We start from the raw sequence: 24526 nt of genomic DNA, 5'->3' as shown, positions 1-24526 counted from the left end.
CCTGTACAGAGGCTGAAAACATGTGGAAGGGAGACAATCGATTTACACAACAACCATCCATTATTCAGTTTATTTAACAAATTTCAGTTCTACAGTCTTGCTTAATGTAAATGGCAGTTCCAAACTTTATCTTTCACAGTATTAACATTCCTGCCACCCTCCCCTTCTCCCAAAATTAGTGAAGCACAAATCAGTAAACTGATTTTGTTGGCACTAATTAATAAAGACTACTTTCCCAATGAAAGGGAGGGGAACGCATTTGATATGTTACATTTTGATGTCAACAGAACTGCAGTAAACATGCGACAGAGCTGCGGTCCTTCCAATGGATTGAATTGGAAAGAAGCCATTTGAACACCAAGAAATATCTTCATTCAGAAAATTTGGTTAAAAGGGCTCAATTGATGTGTAGTGAAGGAGATGAACATGGGTGGCGGGGGAGGGGGGTAAATACAATAGCTCAGCACAGGACATACAGTGAGACTGGGTTCACACAGAGATAGCACTCCTTCACCCCCCACCATCATTGCACTTGGTACTTTTTTCTCCAGAATTGTTCAGGGGAGGAAAAAAGATTACGCTTCTCACACTTCTGTTACTACATGTCATTTTCTCAACGCGATTGTACCACCAGCAATCTTCACAAATACCTCGAGGGTAAAAAAAAAAGCCACACAGAGAAAGGCAGCAGTAATTTCTGCAAAGGTCTGCCAAGGCAGGCAGGTCTTAAGCATGGTTCTTTCACAGATCAGAGGGAACATTTTTCACTCCCTGCAAGGAACATAAAATGAAACAGGAATGAAGATGTCTGACCTTTCCTGTCAGGTCGACCCCAGGTTTAAACATCGATAGCGAAGCCTAAAGGGCCGACGCGTGTCAGAAATTCACCGCAAGAACATTTCTCACGACAAAGTTCAAAGCACTGGCAAAGGCATACAAGTAATTCAGACATCCTCATTAGGAGGCAAAAGGAAAAAACTTTAAATCTTTAAGTCATGATAAAAGATACACGAGTCTTTCCTTCAATTAAGCAAGAGAAGCAGTAAACCATGCAATTCAAAGCTAAACAACAGTGACACCCGCTGGACAGAACTGGTTACTGCTATACTCCCAGCTAAGATTCTTTTCCAAGAATTAAAAATATTTAAGGGGGGGGGGTGTCAGTCTTGGCGGCAGAGGAAATTTGACGGGGGGTGGGCAGCAGTGACGACGGTAAAAAAATTGTCGATTGGGTTGGGGAGATCATTGGGTTAGTAGACGATCCGTAGAAATGTATCTGGGAGAGACAGCACATGTTACAGAATGAATGCCTTCATTAAAAAATAAAATTACAGACAGGTGGGTGGAATTTGAGGGGGAGGGGGGTGATGGACTGTTAATGCCCCCCTCCACCATGACGCCGACCCTGGGGAAAGAATCCTTTAAGCTTCAAGGCTGAATGACAATTTGAAAAGCTGAAATTTAAGGTAGACACTGTTTTGTTTCAATAAAAGATAATCTCGATACGACACACATCACTATGCATTGCCAACAATCCAGTATATTAAAGATGCATATACAGCAATTCCTATTGCGATAGGATGCCGCCCTATTGCGATGCGGCGCGATTCGCCATGACACGGGGCGGGGCGACGCCAGACACGCCTCCAACTCCCGCGAGATTTGGCCGAGAGACTAGCAGAGCAGTGGGGGAGTGGAGATGAGAGATTGCGCTTGAGATACAGTTTACTGGGGGATCAATCTAAATATTAAACTACTGGTCAGATTATTTTCTACTTTCCTAATAATAAAGGCACAAGACATCTACTAATAATTATTTATTTAAGCCTGGCCGCGCGCTGGTTGACCAGGCCAGGCCGGGACCCTGCCGACAGGGAAATTCGTTGTGTTTTGGTATGTTAATAATGTGACGTGGCATGGAGAGGGAGGTGCCAAAGGTCCGGCACAGCCACTGCAACTGCGGTTCCAGTCGGATTTCACGGATTTTATGAGCTGGTGAGGATGCAATACGATGGGAGAGGTGGATGATTTACACCACCAAAATAAAACTAAAGACTCGCCTGCAGGCCTAAATCTAAAAAAAGAAATTTAAATAAAAAGTACCAGAGCAAAAAACAAGCTTAATTATTATTAAAGATTCTTCCGCACTTTCCCATAAACATAATAATGAAATGGCGATTCTTCTCCCTTCACAGACAGAAAAGTGTTTTTTTTGCGTGCAGCAGTTTACAAAAGTCACAAATTAAACTTTTCTATGTTAATTCCAAAACATGGGCAAATATTACAAAATTATATCAAGTAATATGTAACCAGTTACTGGTTTAAATACATCTAATTTTGCTAAACATATAGCATTTAACGCGAACCAAATAAACTTCTACCCGGCTCATTATTAATACGTTTCAAAATAAAAACAAACGGATGGCTCAGTTTTATTCCTCTAAAAGTCGGATGAGCCAGGAGCCATATATTTTAGTTTCCCAAACTCAGACAGAAGTAAGCTTGATTTTGCGAGCAGCAGCTTACAAACGCAAGCAGGTTCGCAATAAAAGACGTTTGGAAGCATAACAACCATAAAAACATTAATAACACCAGTTGTGAACTAAAAAAATAATACAAAATTAATCAAGCAAAATGATTTAACTACCTATTCTACATTAATAAATTAGATTTTACTGATGCAAAGTTGTTAGAAATGATGTATCCCAAATTGTATCCGGCGCACTTTTTTAATCGTGGCAGTCACATCATGAACTTTTATGCACTGATGCGAATCGGTGAATCGTACCATCCTTGGTTCCAAATGCATTACACAAATGAGTTAATGCCTCTGTTATAATAAACGATTGAGGCTCAATTCTGTATTAGTACTAGACCTACAGTTTTATTTCATATAATTTTCTTGCTAAATCAGCCACGATAACTCAAAGAATCCTATTAGCTAGACTGACCACGGGCAAGAAAACAGTGATTCAATGCAACGCTCTTCCTCGAGCCTTATTGCGGAATTTGTGAATGTTGCAGCACGTAGCTGTTACTCTTCTCGAATCTCCTACAGCCTGGATTAACCAGATCAGTTTCTGTGCTGAATTCTTGGCAAGATGCAGAACTCAAAATGCGTGATTTAATTCTGTATTTTGCTTTGTTTTTTCAGTTGTAGTTGTTCGGCGGGGTATCTGATGGTACTGATCTTTTACCGTACACAAAATAAAAAAAACTTAAATGAAAAAAAGTATAACAATAACGACATAGAATTTTCTATCAGATGTCTTGTGCAGCCCAGTTTAGCAACGATCCATACAAAGTATACATACACACATATTCCATTTCACGACACAAAAGAAGAAACTTAAAATTACAGCTCAAATGTCACCCCTTGTGTGAAGCCAAAATTCAACTGCCCGAAAAATTAGACTCTACATCATTATACAAAATCAAAACAATCTAAATAATTATCTGAAAGTTAAAGTGAAAACTTCACTGCGATTTAAGATACTACTCCGGGTCATGGTTTCCTCTGGTGCATTCTTAAAAGTAGTTCAGGAGATTGAGGACACGTGGTCTTCAGCGTCGCCTTCATCCGCACATAACTCCTCTACTTCTTTTCTTTCTTCTTGTCCTGCACATGGAGCACACCGTGAGTGGAGAAACACACAGAAAGACAGCACAGCCTGAACGCCACATAACCCACAGCACTACAGATATTTCTGGGAGGGAGGAAAAAAAACGTCGCTCAGGACGCAGCAGTCGCTGCCTCCGCAATAAAGGAGCTCGTTAAAACGACACGAGGAATATGGAGGGGAAAAAAAAGGAAAACTTCCACTGAACATCTAATCCCCGCGGCAACAGCACAGAGCCGGCAGGATCCGTGGGTGTCGACAACGCCTTTGACTAATAGGGCTGAATCCTGTCAAAGACCATCTGCTCCTTCTGAGGGTTCTGAAAGGTGATCTGCGCTTCGTTTCATGTTCTCTTTGAGGGAGGAGGGAAAGCAGGGTCCAAGCAGACGTCCATCACACTACTAATCTGTAATTTCAAACGTCGGCTATGAAAGACATAAAAATTTGCCATAAAAAGGGACCCGGTTAGGTTTCAATTTACATGTCAGAAATCAGGATCCTTACGAGTTAATGGTATTTTATCAAGCCACTTCAATCTGCGCAGCATGCCAACTTCTAGCCAATGAAGTTCAAAACTGACCAGGGTTCATTTAAGATTCAGATCTAAATCGAAGAGGAGCTCTCAGACATTCCTCTAGGTACCAATGCTGGTCAGTCTTCAGGGCTGGAGGTCCACTGTCTGCAGAGGAACATCAGCAAACCCAAAGAACTGACAGATTTTAAGAGAAAGAGATCATCAGTGAGGTACAGAATAAGTTCTGCACCTTCCTTGACCTTCATCCGGACGGTGCTCTGAATTCTTTAAGTAACACTGTCAATTTGTATAAAGAAAAATGAGACCCTCATCTGGACACAGGTTCTTTAACGTATAACGATGGCATCGATGTTGTTTTGACAATACGATGTTGCACGAGAAGTGATCACCGATTTGCCCCACCACCTGTTTGTTCTGATGCTGTCCACGGTTGGCTGACATAATGTGGCGCTGTGGGATTGGTCAGTAGGACAGTTACTGGCATGCTTTGCGTCGCACTTTAAATATTGCAAATTAGTTTCAATCAATATGCACATTTTAATATATGTATGTGTATTTCTGTTTATAGTAAATGTTGTAACTGTGTAATTAGCATGTTCCTTAGCGTGTGTCATGTAAATTGTCGCTTCCCTGTTTGTGCGACTGCTAGTATTAAACCAATAGTGGCTATTAATAAAGAGAGAGACTTCCATTTTAAAAGGGCTGTCATCTCCTTTATAAGTCACTCATGCACTCGCTCTTGCATCCTCTAGGGTTGTGGCATCACTTTAAGCATGTGGCAGATTGTTCCTGCCGATGTGCTGCTTTCGTTCTGTCTGGACGTCGCCTGAAGCATACGGCCACCTTCCCAGAGTGGACTCTGACACCCCTAATATGGGTAGCAACAGGGCTGAAAGTCTACTGACGACTAGCAACTACTTTCCCCAAAAATAACTCTTAGCACATAAAGCAGTTAGGAAGCACGTTCACTCAGTTATCCTGGACAACCTGAGCTTGAAGCAAATGATTCAGATGAAATACTGGGCATGATAATATTTTGTGAGGGTGGCTATGCTCACCTCCAACATCTCCAAGGGTTTTTTTTTTTTTTTTATCTTTAATGCAGTTCTGTACTTTTTCAGTACGTTTCCGAACATATCAGACATTTCCAACGTTCAGAGTATAACTTCCAGATTTCTGATGTTCTTTGCCTTTAAGCTTTCTCTAGAGCTCTTCCTTATATATTTTTCTCTACTCTCTCATTCTATAATTGCTTGGGACTGTACCTTTTTAGCTGTACTGGCAAGTCAGTAGTCTCCCTTAGGGATTAATAAAATACATCTCATCTCAGCGCCGAGATCTGCCCAGCCAAATCGCTCTATCGATTTCAGTCTAACTGGAGACAGATTGGAAAGTTTTGAAGTTCGATCTCTGCCAAATAACCTGTGGGATTATGCTGCAAGCTTACTTAATGGTACCCACAAAAGCATAATCTGTATTCCAAACACACTGTAGCTGGCTCATTGGGTGGTACGGTAGCTAAAAACCACGGTACGCAACATATTTTGGGGATTAATCAACAAGTTCTTTATCTGTAATTGAAATTTCATTTTTCATGCTCTTACATATAATTTCATGGTTTTATATATATATATATCGTGAGGGAGCCCAGGCAAGTTTAAGGAGACCTTTTCTGGTGGCTCAAATTTTCACCAAATATTACCGGTTTTTTATTACCCATCACACTGTTTTAACTGCAGCCAGCTTGACACGGCCACTGTATTATTAATCTTAGAGAACCTACCATGAAGCCCCAGTACCATCTGATTAGTGCTGAACAATTGTTTTTTTTAAATGCTTTTTAGTACCTTTAAGAACTAAGAAAACATAGCAAAAGTACCACAGTGTATGTGTATGACAGAGTCATGTCAGGCCCTGTTCAGCAGGCCCACAAGGCTGTGCTTCTTTCAGGGAAGTTAAGTCTGTACTGAATTATTATTTCAAACAAAGCAAAATTTTCAAGGGGAACCAATTGGAAGGTTATGGGTTATTAAAAATGGTGGGATTTCTTTAAGCGTGACACTCTGAAACATCCAGCCATCTATCTTCTATTCCCGCTCTTCCTATGCAAGGCCCCAGTGTCTGGAGCCTATCCTAGAAGCTAGAGGCACAATGCAGGGAACAAGCCAAGATGAGGCACAACACACACACACACACACACACACACACACACACACACACACACACACAGCACACACACACACACACACAACCTCACCCTGAAACATGAGGCAGAAAGAAACACAGTACAAGGGCTACAGCATCCGATGCTTTTCTATCTACCACCGAGTAGGAAAGTCTGGTTGCTCTCTTTGAAGGCAGGATTGGATTTCGAGTAGAACTCACTTTTTAATTAACTTTTAACTTGACAACATGACTTAAAAAATAATTAACATGCTTTCAGAGGGCGAGGCCACACCAAATTTGATCTGTCCCTTGTTTCTGTCATGCCTCGACAATAAGAGCACAAAGGAAAGCTAGAGGGTGGAGCACATGCAGCAATGTAAGGAATGCAAGTATGGAAGAACTGAATTACACTAATTGTATGTTGTGTACAAATACGTAGTATTTATGCAACGTTACACTTTAATAAATGTAAAAATAATAAAAAAAATACATTTTCAGATACTTAAACTGACAGCCCGCGATTCACATAAAATCCAAACTAACGCAAAAAATGTTTGTGATACATAGTGTTTACGGAAGCACTAACAAAAGAAGACAACGTACAACTTCAAGTAAACTGAAACCTTATCTTTTCATTTATGTAATATGTGTTTAGTAAGTATTTCTAACGTATTTTTAGCTTACGTGTTTTTTTGCTGTAAAGTATCTGTGAATGTTATGGGAAGATCTGACTTGCGTAAAATTTGACTTACATAAGGGTTTATGGAATGCATTACTTGCACCATTCGAGAACCGCCTGTACATGATTTAAAGCAAGGTTCCGCCTCCCAGTCCGGGCCACGGAACACAAGGGCTTTTCTGGAGTAGAAAGTTAATTTTTCAAAAGGAATCTATATGCAGTGGAAACCGCTTTTAGTGATCATGTCTGTCTGGGTGAAATTGATCACTATAAGCAAATGATCATTATGACTGATTTTTTTCTCCTTTTTCTTTATGTCTCAGGCAGATTACCCTCGAATTGACATTTGTGTATTTATTACATGAATACAAGGTAATAGAATGGACAGCACTGATATTTACTGACTCTTTCAAAATACAGTACAGCTGTTTCACATTACAGCACTTTACAAATGAAATTACTGATCTGTGTTATAATTCAAATATGCTATAACACAGTACAACATTGTGCTCGGTGGCTCTCTTCTTCTCGTCATGTTTTCTGTGCACGTAGCATTAGTTGCACTGATGGGCTACGCAAGGCGAAGTAGGCAAGTTTAAAAAAAAAAATGCTGTTATGTATAAAACAATATACAGGAATGATTCTGTCCCAAGCTTTTTTGATTCATATAAGTGGTTCATCACTGTAATCGTGATCACTATAAGCGGTTTCCACTGCATGTTCAAACCACGCCTTTTTTTTTACTACATGTTCTGATCAAAGACGTCAAACGGTTGGGAATCCCTACTTTAAAGGACATCAAACATTCCAACAGTCAGGCAGGCTTTGGCTTTGGGAGGGGTCCTGCACTAGTATATCTGTCAATGATCATTTCAAGACTAAAATGCTGAAATGGACCAAAGACCAAGTGAACAAGACGTCAGGCCTCAATCTGTACTGCAAGCGCAGAATCCACAAAAAAAAAATCTTACCTTCTCATTCAAGGCAAGGATGACCATGAGCTTTCTGAAGATGGTCACAAAGTCGAGGAACAAGTCCACGCAGTGCCTTTTAAAGAGCATCGGGCAGAATCAGTCAGTCATTCCCAAACTGCTGATTTGGGATTAATGCATAGTTTAGTAAAACTGCATGCACCATTCGAACAGAAAAAGCTGAAGAACTCTGGGAAGTGTAACGTGACTTTTATTTCTGCGTATTTCATCAAAGAGGAGAACACTACCAGAAGCTTTACAGTACACACACTAAAACACTCGTAAAATTACTGCAATAATCATAATAGTATCAGAAAAATTTTGACCACTGGCAAATAATCTTTTAGCAATGTCAGCAGTCATTTTACACAGCGCTAATAAATCCTAAAGACAGATTATATTGCAGTGCTGTGATTCGCTGCACATTAGTGTTATGAGGAGCGTGACACTGCAGCGCTGCAGTGTTAGCGCAGAAAGCAGACTCACCAGATGTAGTCCTTATCGCCCATCTCTGCCTTCTCAATGATGAGCTGAGTATCGAAGAGCACGAACCCGCAAATTATGGCCAGTCCGATGTATAGATGGGCCTGGGAACAGAGAAAGGGCAAGAATGTCCGGCACCGCTCCCAAAGGCGTTCATGGCTCTCAGTTTAGCGGTAGCATTTTTACACAGATCTATAGCAGGAAACTTCTCCGAAAGGTCACCGGGCTCCACCAGCTATGAGCTATGATCTGTGCACTGAAGCACTGAGCCACCCGCAGCCAGAGTTTTAACGGACATAAGGCCTTCACAGGGGTCAAGATGCATTATTTGTCACACACACACAGTTATACAAATAAAACAGGTAGTAAAATGTAGACTGATTTGGTCAAGAGACCAAATAAAGTGCAATAAAGTTCAACGAATTACATTAAAGATAACTACGAAAGTGCTAAGACTAAGGCAGTGAAAGTATATAGAAAAATATATCCAAATTAACATTACAATTATAGATAGTATCTGTACGGTGACCTATATATATATATATATAAACACAGACACACACACACATATATATATGTGTGTGTGTATTTGTATAATAAAATGCATTGTGCTAGTTGTTGTTGGTGTAAATAGACTTCAGACACAGATGGAGGAGAGGCGGAGTTCCTTGGCAGTAGGTACTTCACCTTGAAGGGAAAAGCCGATCCGATGAACATGCTAAACAAGGAGACCAGGAACAGGATGGAAAGCCCCGACATCAAAGCACCTGAAGGACAAGAAAAGCCACAAGTACGTTTATAGACTGTGAAGTGTTACAAATTTAAAAAGCAACATGCTTTCCAGGATCGTCTCCATATCAATATCTGGCAAACAAATAAATTAAAAAGGTTCATTCGTCAAACAAGTTTCTATACTTAGTATGTCAGTGAGCGCGTGGTTTGCTCGTCAGTGTCATTCGGCACTTGAAATACTGTGTGATGGGTACAGCAGCCATTAATTACTGTGTGGCAGACAAAAAAAATTGAAAATGTGCTTTCCACGGAATTCAAAATGAATAAGGCATAAATCACTGAGAAATTCAATACATCTACACAAATATTTACTGGAGGAGAATACATGTGCATTTTAAAAAGCACAACAGGATGGCACTAGGTGGAAGCTGTCATCCATTCCAGCACAGAGGGAGTCAGGTGGTGGGAATTTATATGCTTCTAACAAGCCCCACAGATCTGTCCATCAATCCAAGAAATTCCCAATTTACCGCGGTGAATGTAAGCAGCTTACTGCTTCTGCATCAAAACTGATGCAGTTTGAGCACCAAACTGAGAATATTCAATACATTTGTCATTTAAATGATTATTTAAGGGGGGCGGCTTGGTGGTGTAGTGGTTAGCACTGTTGCCTTACACCTCTGGGACCCGGGTTTGAGTCTCCGCCTGGGTCACGTGTGTGGAATTTGCATGTTCTTTTCATGTCGTTATGGGGTTTCCTCTAGGTACTGCGGTTTCCCCCCACAGTCCAAAAACATGCTGAGGCTAATTGGAGTTACTAAATTGTCCATAGGTGTGCATGGTGTGTGAGTGTGCCCTGCGATGGGCTGGCCCCCCATCCTGGGTTGTTGGCTGCCTTGTGCCCATAGCTTCCGGGATTGGCTCCGGACCCCCCGCAACTCAGAAGGATAAGCGGTTTGGACAATGGATGGATGATTATTTAAATAGTCCTTTAAATGATAATTTATGCATATGTCATTTAAATAACACTTTAAATGAATATTTATTCAGCCCCAGGACAGAACAGACAAAAGGCAGCTATTTACGAGATTTCAATTAGCTAGGTTACACTGATCTGACTTAGTTTGCAATGTAACCAATCAGATGTTAGGTTTTGTTTAGAACCCGCCCACTGAGTTTGATGGGTGGCTTTAACAGATCATTTTAATGGTTGCTGGCATGATTGAAACTGTAATTTAGATCATCATTTCAATAACAATTAAATAAGTACTTAGATAATAATTTAAATTATGATTAAAATTATTATTTAAATTACATGTTTATAAATAGTCCTTTAAATGACTATTTTAATTCCAAATTAGATACTCATTTAAATGACATTTATTTATTGAGTATTGTCATAAAATAGGTGCCGCAACAATAAAGAGTGTGGATTTAGTAAAAGGTGACAAGCAAACGAAGCTAATGTGGCAATCAAGCAGTATTCTGAGCACAGAACAGTACTGACACACGAAGCCCCAGCAGTTAACCTCTGTGGCGAATCACAACCTTAGCAGCAACATGCCGTGCTGACACCGACCTTCATAGTGAACCTCAGCGGCCCACGGGGGGGGGGGGGGGGGGGGGGGGGGGATTATGGCCTTACCTCCAAGAAAGAGGTAGCTCCTGCGCTTGGCGTAGAGGGCGCTCAGAGTGAAACATACGAAGATTACAGAGGTGCCCAGGAATGCTGTCACGATGATGCTGTATGGAGAAGACCACAAGAAGACCACAAAGGGTTCAAACGGGTCTCCATCAAGAGAAGGTACAGTGATCCCCCGCTATATTGCGGTTCAGCTATCGCACCCCCGCCATCGCTTTTAAAGTGTGTGGGAGGGGTATTTTAAGGCTTAAACTATAAAAGAAATCTTTATTTATATGCTTTTTCTATATTGCAGATTTTCACCTATCGCTGATGGGTCTGGAACGTAACTTCCGCGATAGGCGGGGGATCACTGTACTCGATTAGAATACCAAAGCTCTGCAAATCTATCAAAGCGCAGTACATGCCTTCACAATTTAACTACAGTACACTTCACAATGTACAGAAATACATTTTCGAATGTATTGTCTTACCTGGGATTGATGGCAATAGCAAAATCCAAGGTTGGCCCCAGCCCGACACCTGACAGTGAGAAGCACGTTAGCATTTTTTTAATATGTGTGAGAAAGTGTAAACCTACCACTCGGGTGCTTTGGCAGCAGCTGACTGGTTTACCTGTGAAGAAGGCAAAGCCAGCAAGAATAGCCAGCCTCTTCTTCTCAGTCTCATGATTATGCGGCGTCATGGTCAACCAAAGCATCATAGCTAAGGAACCCAGCAAAGAGAGCAGGCCACCCTGTAATGCGTAAAAAGGCCAGGCTCATGTCTATACAAAAAGATATGGATGTTTCTAGACAGTTCAGCATGAGTAAAAAAACTGCATAACACTAATGACAACATTTTGACAGATTCCTATTTTAAGAATTATAATATTGATTAAATCATTCCCGAATACAGGCTTACCTGAAACAGCTGTGTTATACAATGTACACATGACCCGGCTGTAGCCACAAGCATGCACACAGCTAGGCAAGAGTATACATTCTTCAGGTGCTCCTGGGTGGAAGGAGAGCTGCATGGGACAGTCAGAGAGGAGCAACACTTGTCAATAGAATACACACACACACACATACACACGTTTTGAATGGTCCCTGTTCCACACATACACAAATATCTTCATATTCAAACTGTTTTGGAGAATACAGGTTACTCACATCTGGGAAAATTTAAATAGAGCATCGAAGTCTATGTTGCGATCAAACACATTCATCTTCAAAATTTTCAGGTGGTTTTAATCCAGAGATTACCTGCAAAAAATACTCAGTCATTATGTACTCTTACAATATATACTTGGCTGTAATTAATCAATCAATCAATCAATCAATTTTTCGTGTTGTGTTTACATTTAAAAAAATCAGAAGAACCGATTGCAGCCTACGAGGTCGTAGGATTTACCATTTTTGTTTCAGATGAACTGCATTAACTCACACTAACCACATGATTTCTCTCACATTACAATAAACACAAAGGGTGATGATTTGTTAAATTTTAAATAATGTTAAACCACATTTCCAGCTCAGCGTGAACAAATGGCAGGTTTTCCTCAGAGGCTCTTGAAAATCTCATTTGGGGCCCCGAGCTTAAACTGGATTCCTCAAGGGGCCACTAATGTATGCTGGAACATGTGTCTGCTCCAACCCCTCAGCTCATTTAACCAAACATGATTACTTATTTTAATTTTTTCCTGCAATGATTAATTACACATAAAGATAACTTATGTGCCCTGTATTCAGCAAATTCTTAGTGTAACGACGCGGCAGAAAAACAGAGAAATAAGTCAGTGGGTCTCCAACCTGCCCTTTAAGGGATATTCCGAGCGTGTAACTGAACTAAAGGTTAGGGTAATAAAAACAGGTTTTGATCTGGCCGTGATCATAAACTATGAAGAAAGGTCAACTGGAATTCTGTAATAAACCGAAAACAGACCATACAGCAAGAGAGAAATAAGGCAGAAAAAGGAAAAAGGCCTGGCATGCAGGACCAAACCCACCCTAACAGGACAAATGTCATACTAATGTCATGCCAAACTCAAAATCACAGGTCTCTCTTTCTGTAGGAATGGTGCTCTTAACACCAAATAACGTTCAGTATATAAATGAATTTGTCCCATTTATTGATTCTATATAGCATTTTCTACAATATCTGTTTATATTATGCAATCTTCTGATTAATTATTCACCTGTCAACCTTCAACACTCTTCATCCACATGTGCACTTTGCACCGAAAGTAGTACTTAAACTTTACAGCAAAATAGTTCAATTGTTAATACCGTTTTAAGGTAAGTGAACGTTCTTATAGGCCTATTATAGCTAAAGAAGTATTTAATAACCCATTTCATTGTATTACTGAGTTGCTGTGTTGAACAACTTACATTTTGTTTACTTGCAACCAAGCTGAAATTGAAACAACCGCACGACAAATTGTAGCTTAATAGTAGTAGTTAGTTAACGATGAACAAACTCTATGAATAAATGATAGCCGGATCAGCACCCCTGAGATGCGAAAGCCGACAATAACACACCCCAAGACTAACGGCACAGAAAGGCAACGCATAATAAGGAGCCGGGGGCGTTGTCAGTCCCCCTCCCTCTCCACACTGACGGCGTTAATGTGAGATACCCTGCAATCCCTTCCAGCGCTATTAGCTCTATGGCTACGCCGCTCGGCCGTTTATGCCGCACTGCACACCGCTGCCTGACACGCCGTGTTTTGCAGGCGGAAAGGCGCAGAAGCCAGCGCGATAAACGCGGTATCCCCGGACGGCTAATTCTGTCGACGACACTGCTGAGCCTCGGGCCGAAATGACAGCCGAGCCGACGGTCGCCGAGCCGCAAAGCGACCGGCCGCCGGACTCGGAGACAGAACAAAACCCGTTTTAAGGGAGGAAAAGGTGAGGGTCGCGGGTACGCCTTCAGTACCCTACAGCCGAATTTCGCATTTAAAGCCCCCCATCCCCGACAAACTCACCCGAAATAGCTGCTTGACGGACACCCCCCCTGCTCTGTTTACCGTTCCAGTCGCGCGCCGCGCACCCGCCTCCGCATCGAGCCCTGTGTGCTGACGTCACAGTAGCCCTCGTGACACCCACTATTTTGTGTAACAAAAGCGCAACTGTTGCATTTGTGTTGCATGTGTGTTGCATGCGAATTGCATTGGTGGGGAAGGAGGGGACCACCGCCCACGTACCATTCAGCGTTGCTCAATGTGCCAATTTAATTGCGCCGTGTCACTTCGTTTACCTCCAGTCTTTTCCTACTTGCTTAAATGGTTACTGTTGTTACATATAAAATGTAAAATTACACATTAAAAACCTGTTTTGATAAAATCGCATTTCGACCACCTATACGTATGATGTACGTGTTCACTTCACACGCGAAATATGTCAGCGCTTATTTCATGCAAATTTCAATTTAAGTAAAAGCAATAGAATCAAACAATCACTGAAACAAGCGAATGTTAAAAATGTTTATTAGTTCATAGATAAAGCTGTAATTGACTGAGCATCCATGAGTTTCATTAATTTAAAGCATGATCCTTAAAAACAAGAATTTTTCAATCAAAAATTAATAATGGCTCTAATGTTCTTAAAAGAGCCCTTTGTTTTTCTTCATGTTTAACTGCTTCCACTGAGGCAGGTTGGCAAAATTGTCCTTGGAGATTCCAAACACCTTACAGAAGTCCGAGTCTGACAGATATTTCTGATGGGGAAATCCAAACACAAACATTCATTTTTACACAAAAATGATGCCCTAGAACAACAAAGTCAGAAATTATGATTATCTAATGATCTTTTCGCCATGTTGAAATGCACCACAAAAAGTGGCCAGTTACCATAACAATTCCTACCTCCTTTTGCGCAGGGTCGATGCCTTTCGGTAGGTCATTTGCTAGCTTGTTAACTAGCTTCTCTGGGGGGTGGAACTGGTTGGTCGGAGTACTTTCCACCTCAGGTGCATCGGACTTTTGCTTGGGGACAGGCGAAGGGTGATTTCAATACGAGCTCTGAGTATGTGTGTGGCTGCCCACTGTGTAATTTCATCATCAAAAACTGGCTGCATATCGGTTGTTTGGTTGAAGTCATGACTTTGTGCTAAATGTGCCAGCATAATGCAAGTTCTAACCTAAAAATAACCAGGACAGCGTGCTTACTGTTGGGACTGTGATGGTACATGCGACACCCCCAAGCTCTTTTTTCAGCTGCTCGTATGTTTTTCCTTCCTGAGAGAAAAGTCGAGTTAAAGCAACTCTGGTTTACATTAGTTTAACAGAGGACACTTTCGCTGAATTAACGGTGTAAAATCGGCTTCAGTGAGATCAAGCAGTAAAGCGAAAAAGAATTAAACAGGTAAAGAAAAGCGCCAGACCAAGGCGGAGCGTATGAAGAAGCACCACCCACACTCCACTTTGAAGGATCCCAGGCAGTGAACCACCCTGTGAAGGTAGGGGGCTCAAATCCTTGCTTGACAATGAGGATGGGGGTGTCAGGGTCCCGGGAGGCAGGGTGGGTGCGCAGGTACTCCTGGCTGGTCACCACTGATTCTTTGTACTCGGTTTCATTGGCATTGACTCCCACCCAAAGGAAGATCTGCACACCCAAAGCAAGATGGCAGACAAAGCATATTATACAGACAGTACATTTGAAACCAAATTTGCAAACAGATATTGGGTCAGCTGATAACAAAGGGGTTCAGAGTATGGCCTTGCTGTTTTAATATGGGGGTGGTGTTTGGCTCAGTGCCGGCGAACAGAAGGTTACTGGTTCAGATCCCGTGTTCGGCAGAGCGATGTCACTGGTAGGCCCTTAACCCGAATTGCTCCAGGGACAGTCTGACCTTGCATTCGCATCTGTACATTGCTTTGGAAAATAGGTGTCTGTTAAATAAATCAATGTACATATGAGGAGGTGCCCGGCTCTGGTATTTTATGCAGCGGCTTTAATCCAACAAACCTCAAAGAATGTCCAGCTGTATTGATGAGTAAGAGGGTAATATTGTACGTTTTGCGTAAGTTGTTGGAGGAAAAAGAATCTTCTAAGGTCCAACAACAAGCACACATAGTTGTAGCATTTTTTGTGCTGTTTATTGTATTTTTGTACTGTTTTTGTGATTATTTTAGCGTCATTTCCCGGTTCCTATAAGGACGGAAGTAAGGACAGTACCTGGTCCCATGTATCTAGGAGCATGATGTCATCTTCGTTGAGATCACTTTGGTTGAACTGAGTCACCTCAGTAGCAATAAAGCGTCCTGTCTTGTTGGAACACTCGAAAAGGCGTGGGGGGTGATCCATCACTGATTGCTGCAATCTTAGGGAAAAGAGAGCAACACGGCCCGAAACTGTAACATTTAAAACCACATGTAAAGAATTAAAAGCCAAAAAAACTTAAGAAGCACCAACAGAAATTTGCCAATCTCTTGGCGTAACTGAAGTAACTGCTGTTCAAAGGCCGTAGTGGCAACATCGTGTTAAAATCCTAAGAAGGAAGTCGTCGGAGGAAGCTGTATAAATGCATATTTATGTGCATTTTTGTGCACCTCTTTTCACTGGCATAAGCTGTTTTTCCGCCCAGAACATTCCAGAACTCAAGTGGCTCCAAACCCTCGGCTATGATCTCTTCAAAGCCCTGCCCAAGCACAGAGCTGATCTCCTTCGCCATGGCACGCTCATCTCCACTGGAACCCTGATACATTAGACAGGCATTAATCTCACCGCTCACACGCCACCAGTCTGTCTCCTGGGCCAGCTGTGTCCCACTCACCTTCCCACACCACAGGAACCTCCCGGTCTGGGTTATGAGCAGGAAGACATCGTTGGAGTTCAGCGAAGCGGCAAGTGCCGGAACCTCAATGGATTTGGTGTTCAATGGCTCGAAACCATGGATTTGGAACAAACGGATGGGTGGTTCTGGATCCGTGCCACCTTTCCTGGAGGTACCGCCCTGAACCCACAAAGAAAAGCGAGAGAAACCATAACACGATGTCAACTTAAATATTCAGAAGCTTGTTACAATCAAAGAGGATCTTCTTCGTAGGTTTACATCTCTTATTTTGGAATCAAAAGGAACGTTTAGGGAAAAAAAACAAACACCCACCTCAAAAATGACCATTTTACCCTTAAACATGGACATGAAGTGGCGAGGCTCCTTGCCCATGGTGACGCGTACTTGTACAGGCTGCCCGCCATACTTCTGGTCAAGGTTCACTGCCTGAAATGCCGAAGCTGCCAGCTCATCTTGAGAAGCGTGCCGGCCCTAAGCCAATGAGAGAAGGTAGTGCACCTGTCAGATCCTTCATACGGACTGCAGTAGGGTTCATGTTAGCCCACAAGTTTCCCAGTAGGTGGAGACCTACCTGCCAAATGTACAGGAGGTAGCTTTTCTTCCCATGGACCTCATAGGTGTAGAGTATCAGGTAGCAGTCACCGCCATAGAAGTAACCATACCACTGGTGCTCGACAGGAACCAGTTCCAGGTTTTCGATCCGCCAGATCTGTCAGACAGAGCCTTGCTGATGTGCTGTCCCAGCCTCACACGGCTCAGTCCATACATGCACATCGTTTTCTACCTCAACATTTCCCGAGCCGTCGTCCACCATGCGCTCCTGGGCAGCCAGGTCCGGCATGGCATGCATCTGCGTGGCATCAAACTTGGTCTGCGCAACCTTCGCTGTGTGACAGGAATACCAACACTGGCGTTTGTATTGCATTTTGGGACAGCGGTTCCTTACTAGTGATTCATCAGCCTCAAAATGAAATTTGTGAAGTTTAAAGTATGAAGAATGAAGGGAAGCGTCATTTTTGCCAATGATGGGTAGAACATGTATCAGTTTACATGTATCGATTAGTATTTGGGGGGGGTTTCTAGTTATCCTTTGAATACATGACTGTGTACATAATTAGTAAACATGGCCATATATAAACAAAGATTATCCCCCCCGACTCTGCGACCCTCCTTTAACTTACCCACTCGGCCCACAGCGTAGGTCTTGCCTGTACCCACTGTCTGATCCTTGACTCTCCAGTTCTGAAACAGCTGCTTGAACATGGCAGACTCTGCACCGTCATTCACAGTTTCCACGTTGGTGGTGATGGGGTAGTTTTTCAGCTTGATGAACTCCTGCACAACGTAACTGGTCTGCTCAGAATCAGCATATATGAGTTCTTACCCCCTTTACAATGCATTACACTTATCTTGGATAAGCACCTATCAGAAGGGTTAAATTATACTGCATTGTTCTGTACGGCAGTGTTTACAGTTCTAGAATTTGGATATAAAATTCTAGAAGAATATATTTAGAAGTATTTGTAAATATCACAGATGAGCAGTTCGAAGTTGGATGGATGTAAACGTAGGTGACTCTGGGCTTTTCTCCCAGGGGATATAAGGTGAGAGAGCCCAGCCAGTCATTTCCTACAGGCTTATGCCAACCTCAGATACATACAGTACTGTGCAAAAGTCTTAGGCAGCCAAAGGAAATGTTCAAAGCTATTTATCTGGGTAGTAAATATATATTTGTCCCGAACCAAAAACACAGTATAACACCAGAATATATGTATATTCAGAGTAACACAATAAAAACTAACAGTAATTTCTTATATTCTCCAAAAAATTATTGCTGGATGGGTAGATGACCACCGCTTCAGTTCCCAAACCTCTCCTCAGGTGGTTATTAAATTTCACCACCTGCTCACTTAAATAATTAATTTAAATAGTTTTGAAAGTCAGTGACGTGCTGATTAGCCGTATGAGGTGTGCTCGTGGTCAAATTAAAAGTACACGGATATATTGGACGGTCACTGCAAATACTGGGTGACTTTAGGGGGGGTTTTGAAATGGCCAAGCTGACACACTTTAACAGACACAATAGCAAAGTTTTACACCCACATGAATATCATTTAAACATCATTTTCTATGCCTGCGTAAGACTTTTGCACAGCTCTGTATGTACATTTATGAAAAAACAATAAGCACATTTACAATATTAAATAAATAATTATTACACATTTATATGACTAACACAAGCCATATTCTTAAATATAACTATACAATATAATTTAGTATAACTGAACTTAATATGTTCGAACAGCATTTTAATCTGACCAGTAGGGGGTGCAATTGCTTCCATCCCCGGTAAAATCGTAAAATTTGTATTTAAATGATCGTTGGCTGTCGCTGACACGCTCCTACGCACCAGAGCTCTGGACATGGCTGCCTGTCTCTCAGCCTTGTTGGCCCTTTTCCCTTTCCACACAAAGATTTTCACCCCTCCCTGATCAAGGAAGTAGCAATCCTATAAAGAAAAGTCAAACAGTCAAACTAAAATCATAATTCTGCTCCAGTCTGGGGTAGCAGTTAATACAAATGTATGAGAATGATGGAAAGTGTCAAAAACTCATTTATTTTCTCGGTTTTTTTTTCCATGGCTCAGCCATTTGCAGTGGGGCCTCAGAAACTCACATCGTGACTCAGCAAATCCTGTACCAGTGGTCTGGTAGCAACCTCTGTTACTTTCATTTGACCATCAGCATCAGAAACACTGGAGGAGAATCAAGGGTGTTACTGGAGATCAGTTCCATTACTGTAGTACTTCATCCCAGGTTTTTAGCAGCAATTAAAATACAAGTCAGTGCCTAAGAATGATGATTACAGCTGGAATGAGGAACTCACTGGTAGAGCATGAGTTGAGACTTCTGTTCCTGGTCAGCGATGTCATCTGCTATTCCTTTGGCCAATTGGATGGTTCTTTCCCCGAGGACACTGATCAGGAACTCCATGAGATTCGGGGAATGGCCCTCATCATCCCCTTCGATGATGCCGATGTCCGAGCGCCCTCCTCGCTCCCGGTCTCGGATGTCCTTCGCCAGCATCATGCCCTAACACAGACAGCTGTGTAAGTACCCTGCATGTTACGGGTCTTGCCATAAACTGTTAGCACAGAGTGCAGAATCCAGGAGTCATAGAACTGGATTTGAGGTTACGGTGGAACACGCAGACGGCATGACAGTTGCAGAGGTGCTGCACGCCTGCCTCGTACCTTGAGGCGCTCCTGGCGATTGCTGTCTGGTCCGTTCCACTGAACGATGGTCTTACCAGCGTCGAGCAGAAAGACATCGCCGAGGTTGAAGCTGCCCCAACTCATCTCCACCTGTGTGGAGATGGATAAACAGCACATTTTGTTTATTATTATAACAGTCTGTAAATTTGGACAATTTCCCTGTGGGAGTGCAAGGAGAAAAACGTACAGTGTGTTGTGTATGAAGAAAGAATGTTTTCAAGAATGTCTCCTACTTTCATGAAATTTTCATAGCAATACCGGAGCCTATCCCAGAAGCAATGGGCACGAGGCAGGGAACAACCCAGGATGGGGGGCCAGTCCATCGCAGGGCACACTCACACACCAGTCACTCCTATGGGCAATTTAGCAAGTCCAATCAGCCTCAGCATGTTTTTGGACTGTGGGGGGGAACCGGAGTACCCGGAGGAAACCCCACGACGACATGGGGAGAACATGCAAACTCCACACACATGTGACCCCGGCGGAGACTCGAACCCGGGGCCCAGAGGTGTGAGGCAACAGTGCTAATCATTGCACCACCATGCCGCCCCTAGGGTTCCTTAATTAAATTAATTTAGATTAGAGCCTCAATAAACTGAGGACCAGGTTCCTTCTCAGAAGCTTAATATAACTATACAATATAATTTAGTGTAACTGAACTTAATATGTTCAGCAGCACTTTCATCTGACCAGTAGGGGGTGCAATTGCTTCCACTGCAACCCCTTTAATTGTCACATACATAGTCATACAGGTGCAACATGCAATGAAATGTATCTCACCTCTTTGGCCATGACCCTCTTACTGCCTTTGACATGCAGCAGGCGCTTGATGTCATAAGTGTTGGTCTCAGTGTGTCTCATTCCTGATGCCACGCCGCCCTGCTTGTAGCTGTCAAAGAGGAACATGGCATCTCTGGTCCTGTGTCCCCAGCATGCCAGCACACTGTGCTGACCAAGCCACTGCTTCACCAGATAACTTGTCTCATTTAAGGTACCCCAGTTTAAATGGACTTTGACCTTCATTCATTTTGCATTTAGCCCAGACTACCTTAATTATTGCGGGAGTGTGGAAAAGTTACAATGAGAAAAGCCTGACAAGTGCCTTTGGGGGTCAATTTGACCCCAGGGTAGGTGTGAGACTTAAATCTAACAAGAAATCTTCCTTTGTGATTCAGGCCTCAGGCTTTGTCACCACAACACTGTAGGTTCAAGAACCGTAGAGTAAGAATTGAAATGATGATTTGGTTCCCATTTGCACAAGTAAGACTACAGGCCATTTGAATGCCACTTGTCCCTCATGTTACATCGCTCTCCTTTCAGGCATAAAGAGCTCACAGAAGGTCTTGACACACTTGCTTTTTAACTTTGACTTTTTAACTCAAATCAGTTGTTTTAGAAGTATAATTTGGGTTTTGATTTAATAGTACTTGAAATAAGTGTTTTACTATAACCAATGGTTGTTTCGAATGTGATTTTTTTTTGTAAACAAACGAATAAAGTGATGATTTGTTATAAAGCCAATCGATTTTAAATATTTTTACTTAGTGAAGGAAGCGTCCCGAGACTTTCTGTGAGCGCTGAGGGTCCAAGCACAGTCAGGCCATTTCCCAGACGGGCTTTGCTCGAGAGCTCGACGAAGGTGTGACTATTCAGCTCCAGCTGGGGCTTGAACTGGCAACATCTGGATCAGTCACAGGGGCTTAACCACATGAGCCCCACCCCACCTCCAGCAGTACTGGCATTTAGCTGTGCGATATGGGAATTGAGAATCCTTTTTTAATTTAAGCCAATAGAAACCAATAAATAACCAAAGGGGTGTGGTATAAACCAGTTAGTGACTTACAGTGCATGGTAATCCCACCCAGTATAGGTTTCAGAGCCTCATATCTTCTCAGGGTTACTCACATCACCCCCTGCTTGAAGTACCCACGGAAGGAGTCACACTCGTATCCCTGCACCTCCCTGTACTGCACAGGTGAGCCCCCCAGGTATTCATCAAGCTGGATGGTGTAGACAGCAGCGGCCCCCTGCTCGTCTTGTGTGGACTGGGAGCCAATCCAATAGTGAATGCTGTAGGACAGTGAGGAGCCTACTTTGGCAGTCTGCGGAGAGAGATGGCCGCAGTGAACGGCTGTCCTTTGCACGGCTGCTCTGATCAACATGCAAAGCAGACGGGTTATCAGATTCGTGCAGTGACAGTGCAGTGTGTGCAGTGACAGGAATGCACACATTGATTTTTGCATGGTCAGCTTTGCTGCTGTCAGCACAGAACTATGGTTATTTTTAAGGGATATTACACCGTGATTTGAAACATGTTAACGGAAGGAAAGAACAAACAAAGCAGTCATTGAGGCTTGGGTGCATTTTAATGCTGGTTCAAAGGCATCTATGGTGGATGCATGCAAAGCCACTGGATTTGTGATTGATGCCAGGTTCATTTGTAGCGTCACCTGCACTGCATGCGTGTGACACGGTTGACTACACTGGAACAACCTTACAGAGCAGCAAGAACAGTCTGACTCTCATTTTGGCGTAAAAAATAAGGATGCCTATATATGGTAGGGTTAATAACAGACTGTAGGCCTGCAGAAGACCTGGACCTCAGGCACTCAGTGTCCCACACTTACCGCCAGTAGGATGTAGCAGTCACCTTCATAGAAGTTCCCATAGGATTTTTCAGGTACCTGGACCAGCTCCATCTTCTACATGTGTGAAACAGAGCACTTGTATATCCACATCATCCCATGAGCAGAGCCCATGTCATCATGGATCATGCGAAATGAGCAATTAGTATATTACCTCAATACGCCAAATTATGATCCCGGGAGAGCGAGTCACAGCACGAAATATGTAATCCATTCTGGCTCTTTATCCTCCACAGGCTAGTCTCCTTAACGACACAAACTGGAGAACATTAATCGATTAAGTTGCTCCTTATTTCGAATGTTGCGTTAATCAGTTTTACACTCTAAAAGTCCAGCTCGACACAGTGCTAGAAAGTACAAATATCAGGAGAGAACATATTAGCCAAAAAATGGTTGCACAATGTGTGTATACATAATAATTGAAGGTATAAAAACAAATCCTTCCAACACACAAAAAACTTTCTTCATACTTTGCTCTCGTGTTTTCAGTTGTTCTTACCTCCCGTCCATAAAATCTTGCCATATTTAGTCAAGATAACATACCATTTCATTTTATTATTTTTTAATGTTAATACCTCAGTCTTTTTATCTTAACTGATTAAATTATGAAAACGAGGAGTGAAGAACCTTGTCAATAAACACTGACAAAAGCTTGTGGAGATGAGAGATGGGTGCCCGGCGGAAGGATGGTACCTGGACTGGCTGATTGAAGAAGGGATGCTCGTGGGTTTGGATCCGAGCTGTGAGTCCGGTGTCCCGGGTGGGAATCCAGATGAGATTGAGAGCCCGTGACATACTGAGCACTCAATATCCAAAGGCTTGAGCATTTGCTTGCGATTTGCATTTGCAAGGCTTCTCCAATCAGAATTCAGTCTGTGATGAGGAAGAAGAAGATCTCTATCCCAGCAGGCAAATGAGGAGAGATCTGTTCTGTAAAGCCTTATATGGAGATGGGAGCGAGGGGTACTTAGTGGCATTAATGCATTAGGCTGAAATTATAGATTTCATCTGCTCAATTATTAATCATAATGTAACAAAAGCAGCAGAAGACAATATCATAGTAGTACAGCAATAGAAATCGAAGCTTGAAAAATTGTATTTCAGAAAGCATTTGCCAGAGTTTGACGCCATTTTGTAGACCATTTTTTTCTGATTTATATTTAAACATAGTTCACTGGCACCAGACTGTAAACATGAAAATGAAACAAATATTTACAAACTTTCATCCAAAGGCAACATAAGGAACATCACTGTCCGTTACAGGGATGAGACGACCATGAAGTGAGCGATACATTAAAACAAACTGGTATGATATTCGGATTGTTTGCGATCCTAGAGGTCGCTCATGTATCCACTTTGGAGAAAGATGCAGCAGGGATGTTCCCCGTACCTGGTGTTTCAGGCACTATATACCCAAATCGGTCATATATTGTGCAATCGGCATGTATGCCAACATAACTATTTCTGTATTCCTTTTCTTGCCTCATTTTGCCTGCATGCTACAGCGCTTGCATTGACATTATTGCTGTCAATCATAGTGTTTTTATGTTATGTACAGCAGGACTCGCATACTTCAGTATGCACGCTGTAAATAAGGTTGAACGTGAATCTCGTGTGATTTAGTGTCTGGCAAATGAATGAAAATTTAACAAACGAGAGCTGTGGCAGAGCAAAAAAAACAACACACACACACACATCATACCTGATCATAGCCAAACTGGCGTGTTCACATACAAATTTTCTCTCTGCAGCCTGTCAGAACTGACTTCATGCTGCACTGGTTTCCACATTCATTGAGGACAAAAGGGGCTAATCCACCATGCTGTCCCTGGAGTCCCACCCTCTGTGGATTTGCATTCTGTCTGGAAAGTGCCTTGTCAATGCAAAACCGCTGGGTTCAATATATCCACTGCCTCATAATGTCATGGTGGGCAGGGTTTACAAAGGCAAAGCTGTTGGTACCATGAGGCCAAACTGTGCCACTCCGTAACACTTTATTTG

At 42.4% G+C, this 24526-nt stretch overlaps 2 protein-coding genes across 4 annotated transcripts; both read right to left on the bottom strand.

Moving 5' to 3' along the window:
* Window positions 1-55: 55 nt before the first annotated feature.
* Window positions 56-13942, bottom strand: tegt (testis enhanced gene transcript (BAX inhibitor 1)). Of its 2 annotated transcripts, none has more exons than XM_049000431.1 (10): window positions 13797-13942; window positions 11983-12075; window positions 11732-11840; window positions 11444-11564; window positions 11302-11350; window positions 10832-10929; window positions 9142-9221; window positions 8458-8558; window positions 7972-8047; window positions 56-3619 (listed from the first exon to the last, which is right to left on the bottom strand). In XM_049000431.1, exons 2-10 carry the CDS (start codon window positions 12036-12038, stop codon window positions 3596-3598), a joined length of 714 nt encoding a protein of 237 aa, XP_048856388.1. In that variant the 5' UTR covers window positions 12039-12075; window positions 13797-13942; the 3' UTR covers window positions 56-3595. The 2 variants fall into 2 exon arrangements, with proteins under 2 accessions (XP_048856388.1, XP_048856389.1); XM_049000432.1 differs by lacking the exon at window positions 13797-13942 and adding an exon at window positions 13201-13519.
* Window positions 13943-14280: 338 nt separating this feature from the next.
* On the bottom strand, window positions 14281-24425 carry avil (advillin). 2 transcript variants are annotated; one of them, XM_049000425.1, is made up of 20 exons: window positions 23219-24425; window positions 22680-22784; window positions 22508-22582; window positions 21786-21982; window positions 20661-20769; window positions 19860-19970; window positions 19493-19698; window positions 19283-19361; window positions 19017-19115; window positions 17788-17941; window positions 17391-17491; window positions 17178-17315; window positions 16919-17077; window positions 16586-16765; window positions 16362-16507; window positions 15988-16132; window positions 15226-15414; window positions 14979-15047; window positions 14676-14795; window positions 14281-14527 (listed from the first exon to the last, which is right to left on the bottom strand). In XM_049000425.1, exons 2-20 carry the CDS (start codon window positions 22737-22739, stop codon window positions 14414-14416), a joined length of 2451 nt encoding a protein of 816 aa, XP_048856382.1. In that variant the 5' UTR covers window positions 22740-22784; window positions 23219-24425; the 3' UTR covers window positions 14281-14413. The 2 variants fall into 2 exon arrangements, with proteins under 2 accessions (XP_048856382.1, XP_048856383.1); XM_049000426.1 differs by having other exon boundaries at window positions 22680-22770.
* Between the last annotated feature and the right edge of the window lie 101 nt (window positions 24426-24526).

Source organism: Brienomyrus brachyistius, unplaced genomic scaffold (assembly GCF_023856365.1).
Source record: "Brienomyrus brachyistius isolate T26 unplaced genomic scaffold, BBRACH_0.4 scaffold50, whole genome shotgun sequence".
In the NCBI taxonomy this organism is placed as follows: domain Eukaryota; kingdom Metazoa; phylum Chordata; class Actinopteri; order Osteoglossiformes; family Mormyridae; genus Brienomyrus; species Brienomyrus brachyistius.
This window is presented reverse-complemented; position numbering and strand designations above follow the sequence as displayed.

Bases quoted from the DNA above. Each gene is read 5' to 3' on its own strand.
- avil (XM_049000425.1), bottom strand. From the start codon at position 22,739: ATGGATTACATATTTCGTGCTGTGACTCGCTCTCCCGGGATCATAATT. The intron at 19,116-19,282 runs GTGAGTTTCTGA...TTTTCTTTATAG, and splicing joins AGGATTTGCTGAGTCACGAT to GATTGCTACTTCCTTGATCA. The intron at 14,796-14,978 runs GTAAGCACGCTG...CCTGTCCCCAAG, and splicing joins GTACCATCACAGTCCCAACA to CAAAAGTCCGATGCACCTGA.
- tegt (XM_049000431.1), bottom strand. From the start codon at position 12,038: ATGAATGTGTTTGATCGCAACATAGACTTCGATGCTCTATTTAAATTT. The intron at 11,565-11,731 runs GTAAGCCTGTAT...TACGCATTACAG, and splicing joins GTATAACACAGCTGTTTCAG to GGTGGCCTGCTCTCTTTGCT. The intron at 10,930-11,301 runs GTAAGACAATAC...TTCTCCATACAG, and splicing joins GCTATTGCCATCAATCCCAG to CATCATCGTGACAGCATTCC.